Source organism: Echinops telfairi, unplaced genomic scaffold (assembly GCF_000313985.2).
Source record: "Echinops telfairi isolate 266 unplaced genomic scaffold, ASM31398v2 ScPeMD7_7457;HRSCAF=8495, whole genome shotgun sequence".
NCBI lineage: Eukaryota > Metazoa > Chordata > Mammalia > Afrosoricida > Tenrecidae > Echinops > Echinops telfairi.
In genome coordinates, this window is record NW_022111357.1 from 22,206,446 (window position 1) to 22,216,364 (window position 9,919).

The 9,919-nt window shown below is 43.4% G+C and overlaps 1 protein-coding gene across 4 annotated transcripts in view; it reads right to left on the bottom strand.

Annotated features, from left to right (window-relative positions):
* The window catches only part of KDM1A (lysine demethylase 1A), a 48,960-nt gene extending 45,390 nt beyond the window's left edge, over positions 1–3,570 (bottom strand). For all 4 annotated transcript variants that reach the window (XM_045298746.1, XM_030888026.2, XM_045298745.1 and 1 more), the window contains exon 1: positions 3,409–3,570. In XM_045298746.1, the coding sequence (XP_045154681.1) occupies positions 3,409–3,559 (151 nt within the window). In that variant the 5' untranslated portion in view covers positions 3,560–3,570. The remainder of the gene's footprint in view (positions 1–3,408) is intronic.
* Positions 3,571–9,919: the final 6,349 nt, after the last annotated feature.

Below are 9,919 nucleotides of genomic sequence, written 5' to 3' on the forward strand. Positions count from 1 at the left end.
CTACCTTAATACTAAATCTATAAATGTAGGCTCATAGATCTATTTCCCCATCCTCATATAATATATTTGTATATGTACATGTCTTTATCGAGAGCTCTATAAATACCCTTTGCCTCCCAGCTCTTTCCTCTATTTCCATTGATTCTCCTCCTGTCCCACTATCATGCTCAGTCCCCAACTCTCAGCATTCTTCCAGAGGAATTTTCTCCACATTATTTGACCCACTGGTTTTATCATATCTTATATTTTCAAAATACTTTCTTCTTTTTAAGATTAACACTGTGCTCGGAGACCATCAAGAGCAATTGACACCATACAGCATATGAACACAATGTTTTAAATTCTAGTTTGGTAAAGTAGCCTCTAGGGTCTGAAACATTCTGAACAGCCAGCTAATATACAACTATTGGTCTCTTTCTAACAAGAGCAAACAAAGGAGAGTGAAGAAAGCAGACTCAAAGAGGAAATTAGTCCAAAGACTAATGGCCCACAAGAACCAGTCTCCTTTGGCTGGAAGGTAAAAGGGGGAAATGGTGCCCAGCTACACTATTGACAATTGTAGCCAGGGACACAAAGGAATATCCCAGTTAATGGGAGGAAATTATAGGGCAAAACTCAAACTCATACGAAAGGCCAAATTAATTGGTCTGACAAAGACTGAAAGTACAAGATTATTACCCTAACTTCACCCTTTTAATGCGGAACTGTAGCAAATCCCAAAGGTCACCTCTTCACCAAGTAACAGAACTAAAATATAAACAAAACCCCTAAGAGGAATGTGCTCCTTAAAACAGTCAACTAAAGGGGTAACATCTGTCCAAAATTAAAAAAAGAGATGTGAAGGCAGAAAGGGACAGGAAAACCTGATTCATGCAAACAGGGAGCTCAAGGGAGAAATAGGGGGACACTAACAGAATGCGGAGGTTGTAGCCAAGGTCACGGAACAATGTGTGTAAGAATTATTGAATGGAAATCTGATTTGTAAATAGAAACTTTCACCTAAAGCACAATAAAACCGTCTAAAATACAATAACACCATGAAAGGCAAAGTACAATTTTCTAATTAAATTTAAAAGTTGGCAAGCATACAATGTATGCAACTCTTACATATTTTAAGGGAGTAAATTTCTTGTTGTTTTCTACCTAAAATGATTGGTTTAAAGTAAAAGGCAAGTTTAAAAAACAACAGCCACAGCAACAAACATCAACTCTTCTCTCAAGCTTTTAAAAGACCCATGAGCCAATGCTTCAATCCAGTTTTTGACTGAAAACACTCAAGCAAAAGAACTGGTTTTGATAAGACAACAGATTTGGAAGCCTGGGCAGTATACAAATGCTTAAACTCCCCTGGTAATACTTTATTAATTCACCATCAGGGTTCAATCTACTGCTTACCTTGGTGAGACAGTGCGCTGCCACTGCTACTCCAAGGTAATTCCTTAATGCATCCCCCAAAATTCAGGAAATTTAAAAAGTTCTATTCAAGAAAAATATTTTGATGTTCATTATCACAAATAATATAAGATCAAGTTTTGTCTGCTATCATCAACATATTTCTGAGTACTGAGATATAAAAAACCTAAGAAACAAAACAAACTACCCACCCCCCGGAAGCCCAAACAAAGACAATTTATTTAAACTACAGCACTACTTCATAGAGCACTAGAACAAAATACCAAGAAAATAATAGACTAAAGACAGTTCTCTCAACCCTACGTTCTCTCTAGGACATTTGCTTTTTGTGGGAAGTGTCTGACATTTATGAAACAACAAAACAAAACTTAACTCTCTCACAAGAAAGAAAACAACAAAGGCCAAGTGACTTAAAACTTCCAGAGAATCTAGGAAGTATAGGTGCCAAAGTGGCGCTGAGGGTAAGTAAATCAGTCAGTGAGAGGAGACACCACCAGACCCACAGAAAAGAGGGTGCAGCCTTCCGTCTGAGACCAGCTTGTCACTGGAGAACCCTTAGGGACCTTGAACTACGAGAGAAGGCAGGCAGGAACAAAGAGAGGGCGGGAAGGAAGGAGAAAGTAGACAGCACGTATGCTAGGGCTAGAGACAGGGCAGAAGGAGGTGAGAGAGCTGGATGTAAACACTCAGGAGGAAGAACAAAAGTCAACAAAAAGAAAGCTTGTTACAAGACACAGAGAAGTAGCTTGTCCCAAAGGTAACGTGCCATTGAAACTAGAAATCTCCCAAGGATGCTGGAGTTGCCCAAGAAGCTACTTTTAACAAAGGTTTAACAAACCCACTCGTCTTAGAAAGTCTGGTTCTTACAGTGAAGTGGCACCAAAATACATTTTTAAGCTATGTTTTCAACTATATTCCTTTATTATACTTAATTATAGATACTATAACATAAGATTTTGTTTTAGCCAGATTTTGTTTGATAAGTTCTAAGCATACATTTTAATTGACATTTTGTTTTTTAATCCTCAAATAAAATATTGACACTTTTTGTTGGTTTTAATGACAAAACAAATAGCTTCTGGTGACCTACAGAAATATAAGAAATAAAGCTACTGATATATGCAACTTCTCAAATGAATTATGTCAATCTGGGTACCAATGAAAGTTAAAACATGATCTGAAACAAGTAGCTTGTTTTACGATACAGAACTGGTGCAGTAAATGAGCCGTAGTTATTGGAAATATAAAAATTAAATTAAGGAAAGGTACTTAGTAAACATTTGGTATCAAGAAGAACTGATGAAATTCTATGAGGGCAGATGATATGGAAAATGTGTGAGGATTTTGCTCTTGCTTGGTCTCCATGTCTTTAGAAAGCGAGGGTTCAACCTGAACGTTCATGAGGGTTCTTTAAAAATGCCTGAAGCTCTGAAACCACGATCACAGAGTCCAATCTTCTTTCCATGTCTTACAGAAAAGATCTTAAAGTCACTTGATGGCGTTTCTTATACCATTCCTATGACTGGGCGGCTCAATCACTATTAGGACTTACTTTTCCTTTGACTTCAAAGTATATTTTTACATTCCTCCACCAGGTAAAGACACTTCTCACAACGCTGTGAAGGCTTTGTCATCAAATATCTAACCATGTGCTAAATGCTTAATTTAGCCAGAACCAATCCGTACCTAGATTCTGTTGTTAGAGCGGTGCCTGAGAGGTCTGGGTCTCGGGATTTGGCGTTCTGCATGTTTTTTCTGATTGTTCATGTTCTCCTCTAGTCAACGGCCTTCCACTGCCACGACCCTTCCCCTCCTCCTTTCCTTTCCTCATAATAGACACATCACACACAAAAAGAGTATCAACCCAACTCTGTATACATGTATGTCTGCATCTCTCGCGCGCGCACTCACCCAACACCAGTTGAAGCACACGCATCCCAGAAGAGGAGGGGTAACCCGACAAAAACAGAGCTGTGGCGGACCACTGCGACTCACCGGACGGTTCTTCCGGCTCACTCTCATTTTCTTCCTCAGGCGGTGCTTGGGGGGGCGGGGGCGGAAGCTTCTTTTCCTTCTCTGCTTTAGCATTTCTCTCTTCTTCTGAATAATATTCGTCTTCTGAGAGGTTGGCCAGGCTTTCATCCATCTCTCTGTACTCTACCTGTATGGAAATCATACCGGGGAAAGCTAAATACAGTGAACAAGTATCTATTTGGAATCATCAATGAATGAGAATTACTGACTTAATTTTTAAGGGAAATACGCAGCAAATATCAGGAACAGACTAATCATAGGTAGTTATTTTTTAAAAAGCCTTCATGAAAAATTCATGTCTCAATTCAGATTTAGCCCAATCCACAACTTTTATTACATCGGGATGCTGACAATTAGATCACTGACGCTGGGGTGCTACAACCCCTGAACTCGACCCTCCTCCTCACCCCCAATAAGTTTCAACAAGAGTACAGTAATCCTCATATAACAAAAATAGACAACCAAGATAACCGGTCTATCCAGTGAGTGCCAACACTGTGCTAACAAATATTTCATGGGGAAATCGCAAAGAACTGGAGAAACTAGCGGGGGGGATAAAAGTTGCAAATAGCAACAGTCAAAATGAAAAGGAGTACTGTTTAAAAAATAATTGGCAACCTAAGAGAGTTGAATGATCAGCTAAGAAATTCTATTAAAACTAATTAAGGAGTAGTAAGTGATGTGAATAAGAAAAGAAGCATCATTGATGCCTTTGAATTATGCTGTTGGAGGATACTGAAGTTCCCATAGACTACCAGGAAAACAAAGAATTCTGATTTGGGCTGGGTACAGCCTTTAGAAGTGAGGTCAGCAAGACTTTATGCCACTCCTTTGGACATGCTATGAGGAGGGACCAGTCCCACACAAAAAGGCTATCATGCGTGGAGAGGGCAGAAAAAGACCGCAAGGCCATGATCGCCAGGCACGTGGCTGCAATAGTGGCTCAACCTTCTCCGTGGTGAGGATGGCACAAGCCAGGCGTGTTTCCTCAGTCGCACAAGGAGTCATCGTGAGTTGGGACTGGCTCACAATAAAGACCCAACAATAAAGACAAAACAAATGATGTAGAAATAGAAACTTCAGGTCTAACCACTAATTCAAACTCGGTCACACAGCTAAAGAATCAAATCAGTAGTGCAAAGAGGAAGACATTTTAGTGAATACTTTATTGGGGATAAAGAAGCATAGGCTGAGGCAGATTAGAAAATGAATCTCTGTAACAGTGGCCACAATGGCATTACACAACAGTCGTCAACACTGGAGCATTGGCAAACTGCCAGTGTGATCCCATCGTCATGGATTCCAGGAAGGCATAGAAATGACCTATTGTGCACTAAACTAAAAGTGCCCCATGACCCATGGAAACAGCAAAGATAACGGGCTTTCCCACATATCACATACCTAATTTATTCTAATGGGAACCAATGACTGATCCTGTGGATACGATCTATTTTAACTTTGAAAATATCTCTGAAATAGTTCCATATAAACTGTGTGTGACCTCCTCCCTGGGGGACAGACAACCGAAAAGTGGGTGAAGGGAGACGTCGGACAGGGCAAGATATGACAAAATACCCACTTATAAACTATCAAGGGCTCATGCGGGAGGGGGGAGCGGGGAGGGAGGGGAAAAATGAGGACCTAATGTCGGGTGTTTAAATGGAGAGAAAATGTTTTGAGAAACGATGTACAAATGCGCTTTACAAAATTGATGTGTGTATGGATTGGGATAACAGTTGTATGAGCCCCTAATAAAATGTTAAAAAAGAAAAAAAAAGAAAATCACTCCAGTCGATTCTGACTCATAGCGACTTATTAAGACAGTAGAACTGCCCATATTTCTGAGACTGTAACTCTGACGGGAGTAAAAAGACTCCCTTTTTTCCTGAAGGGTGGCTGGTGGTTTCGAACTGCTGAACTTGCAGTTAATAGGCCAACGTAGATGCAAAACAAAACCCCAAAGCAGTGAGACCTCATCCTCATTAGATTGTAAGTATCAAAAAAGCAGGTGTTGCTGAGGGCATGGAAAACAGCACAGCCACAGGAGTTTTAACAGAACACAAGCTGAACCAAGAACTACCTATATGACCCAGCAATCCCAGCAATCCCAGTCCTCCGTTTACACCCAGAAGGGACGGCAGGAGCACAAGCAACAGTGTTTCCTGAAGCACTGTTGACACGAGCCAAAAGACGGAACCACCAACATGCCCACTAACAGAGTGGACAAACGTCTGTGGTGCATACATGCGACAGCTTACACAGCCAGAAAGAGAAACAAACTTTTGATACATGCCACAATATGAATAAGCCCGGAAACTTATGCGAAGAGAAATTTATCAGTCACAAAAGGCAAATACTGTATGATCTCATATACATGTAATAAACAAACAGAGAGCAAAAGGGCAGACTTTTCTGTTTGGGAGGTACAGATTTATGCTGATGGCAAAAGAACATTTTCAAAAAAGAGTGACACTGGAATACAAGGTGAAACTGTAATCAATGTCACTGAACTGTGCCAGAGAAGGTGCACTGGCATGTTTGGGTGTGTAGATCTTCATGATTAAAACTATAAAGAGGAGAAAAAAGTTAAGCATAGAATTAATATAAGGCCTAATAAATTCCACTCGTACATGCATGGCTCAACATAACTGAAAACTGAAAACATGTCATCTCACAATAATACATTGAAGTTTATGACAGTAGTTTGTATAACAGTGACCAGTAGAAATCTGCCCAATAGTCCACCAACCTAAGGAAAAGTGGTATACAGCCGTGCAAGGACATAAAGAGGACTGAAGTGCCGGTCAAGGTAACAAGCATAAAAGCAGCAAACACAAAAGGCCCCATATTATACAAGAGCATTTAAATGAAATGTCCATTATTGCTTGCCAAGACCTGGGGGAGAGAGGAGGGTGGGTTTCTTCGCAGGGATAACAATATTCTGGAAGTAAAGGTGACAGCCGCACAACTCCAAGAATCTACTGATTCGTACCTTTAACAATGGTATGCAAATTACCTCAGTGAATCTTTTTAAAAATCAGAGAGCGCCTTTTCTGCTTTCAACACACTTTTTTTTTTTTTTTAAATCTTTATCATTTTGTTGGGAGCTCTTACAGCTCTTGTAACAACCCAGAGATCAACTGTATCAACTACACTTGTGCATATGTTGCCATCATCATTCTCAAAGCATTTTCTTTCTACTTGAGCCCTTGGTATCAGCTCCTCTTTTTTTCCCTCCCTCCCACCCCCATGAACCCTTGATAAATTATTTTCTTATGTTACACTATCCACTGTCTCCCTTATGTTTCTGTTGTCTGTCCCCCTTTGGGGGGTGGGGGGTGGGGGTAATACGTTGATCATTGTGATCAGTTTCCCCCCTTTCTTCCCCTACCCTCAGGGTATCGCTACTCCCATTACTGTTCCTGAAGGGTTTAACTGTCCTGGATTCCATGTGTCGAGGGCTTTTATCAATACCAATGTACATGCTCTGGTCTAGCCGGATCTGAAAGGTAGAACTGGGTCATGATAGTGGGGGTGGGGGTGGGGGTAGGATTAAAGAACTAGAGCAGCGGTTCTCAACCCATGGGTCAGGGGCCCTTTAGGGGTTGAATGCCCCTTTCACAGGCATCGCCCAATTCATAACAGTAGCAAAATGACAGTTATGAAGTAGCAACAAAAGTAATTTTATGGTTGGAGGGTCACCACATGAGGAACTGTATTAAAGAGTCATGGCATTAGGAGGGTTGAGAACCACTATCTAGAGGAATGCTGTGTTTCATCAATGCTATTCTGCACCCTGGCTGACTCGTTCCTTCCTTGTGACCCTTTTGTGAGGGGATGTCCAACTGTCTATAGGTCTCCACTCCAACCCTCCTCATTCGCCTCGACAAGACTTTATTTTGCCTCTTCCAATGCCTGATACCGGTTCCCATCGACACCTCATAATCACACAGGATGGTGTGCTTTTTCCATGTGGGCTTTGTTGCTTCCCTGCTACATGGCCGCTTGTATAACTTCAATCCTTTAAGACCCCAGATGCTAAATCGTCTAATAGACATAATAGTCAGACATCATCAGCTGTCTTCACATTTGCTTATGCACCCATTTTGTCTTTAGCAATCGTGTCAGGAAGGTGAACATCAGAGAATGACAGGTTATTAGAACAAAGAGTTCTTGCATTGAGGGAGGGCTTTGAGTAGAGCTCAAATGTCCATCTGCTACCTTAATACTTAACATACATGTGCATTGACCGATATGCTTATCATTATATATTATTTGCATATATACATGCCTATAATTATATCTCTATAAATCTCTTTTATCTCCTAGTTCTTGCCTCTAATTCCTTTTACTTTCCTCCTGTCCCACTATCATGTTTGGCCTTCACTGGGCTCTCGACTTCATTCCTCCCGACTACAATGCACTTGATCAAACCCCACCAGGCATTCTACTCCCTCCTCATCAATGTTAGATCTCTTATTGTTCCCTTGTCCCTGAGTTTGTTGGCTCCCCACTCCCTTTCTCCCCTCCCATGTCCCCCTGGAACCATGGGAACAAGCGGTCCCTGGTTCTCCCCTGGGGATTGCTTATCCTGCCTACCTTATATAGACAGACATATTAAGTAAAAAAAAAAAGCCTGTAAATAGTTCCAGGCCTGACTGTTGACCCTTTGGAGTGTTTTCTGAGCGGGTCTGAAGTAGTGCTATGCCAAGCCCTGCCCTGCCTGCTGAGTCTGAAGTCTGTCCCCGATGGATTCCTTGGAAACTTTGTTGCTTTGCTCCCCTTGCTACTCTGTTGCGCTATGTGTCTGTGTGTGTGTGTGTGGGGGGGGGGGGGTGCGGCGTGGGGATCAGGCCAGGCACAATTCCCGCACTGTGTCATGTAGTATGCTGTTGGTCAGTGAGGTGATGTCATGTCTCCTGGTGGATCCCACCCTGTGGTCCTCTCAGTGCACACTGGCTGCTCCCAGCAGGAATGTTGTTCTAGAGGCTTGGTGGGCCAGGATACAGTTCTATCTCTACCCCCCTCCCTCCCTTAGTTTGCTCTGTAACACTTTTTAATGAGATTTTAAAATAAAAACCCTATCGAGGTTCTACTCTCTATCTCAGCTGCAGGGGCTGGAGTCAGCAACCCTCGTGCTTTTCCCACACATACTTTGGTAGAAGCCCCCAAAAGCCTTTCTCCCCAAAGACGGTCTTTTGCCCACTGCTGGGGATACTTGAGAGAGACCTCTCACGCAGGCAGTTGAATCTAAGGGCTCCCAGTTCTGGCAATACTCATCTCAAGAAACAACTCCACACAGCCTTGGTTGTCATTCCAAAAACTCACAGCCATTGAGTTGATTTGGACCTATCATGCGTACAGGATTTCCAGGACTGTAAATCTTTACTGGAGCAGGCAGCCTCATCTTTCTCTTTAGAAGCAACTGGTGAATTTGAACTGCCTGTCCAGCACCTGACCTTCTGCGCCACCAGGGCTCCTCACCCACGCCTACAGTCATAAGGTGTGTGGTCACCTGGACAAGGTCACGGACAGTTACTTAGCAAGTTTTAAATGCTATGTACATCTACCACCGGTTTTTCACCTGGGCCTTGCAACCTTCAGAAAGAGACCCACAGCTCATAATCTGTGGCTCAGCACCACCCCAGCACTCTGCACGCAGCGAGTGTCTAGTGTAGCCCTTTGTTGCACGGAGCAGATACCTTATCATAACCTAAGTGTCGGGTTCTACCACCCTCACTTGACTGGTCACTGAGGGCAGGTGCTGAAAGTGTGCGCCTCTGCTTATTGATTCCTCCAATGGAGCTCTTAATACCCGTCGTGGTGGTGGTGGTGGTGGTGGTGGTGGTGGTGGCGGCGGTAAAAATAAAAGATTGGTGAAGCTCGGAGGCGGCGTCTGATAACACCGAATGATCCCCAGACAGCTGTTGTCACTGCATCCTGCTCGGGGGCAAATTACTTTCTTCCCTGGGGTAACTGTCATCAGTCCTTTGCAAAAGCTTTCGCATCGTCAATATCCAAGCCAATAAAAATCGCTGGAGGGATTTAAAGGGAAATGGGGAACGCTACCAGCACGCGGCCAGGGCTCTGTAACAACAACTCCTTTCTTTTCCGCTTCTACCGCTAAGGCCGTGGCTGAAGCATCCCTCAAGCCCCGCCTACACCCCCAGCTGGAACGCCCGGTGAACGGCTTCCACACCCATCCGCGGAAGATCAAGCGAGGTCCCAACAACGTCCACCACGGCTCCCGGCAGGGAGCCATGTTTCCAGTCAAGGAAAAGGCCAGGGGGACAAGATGTCAAGGGTCAAGTGCACCTCCCACCCAACAGCCTTCCCTCGGGACCCGCCGCCCCAGCACAAAGAGAGCATTCGGGCAGAGACACCCCCCCTCGCCCACCCACCCAACAAGCTCAGTGGGGCCACCCGCTGGTGGGAGGAAGTGGGGCTCAGGGTCCAAAGCGCGAGACCCGGG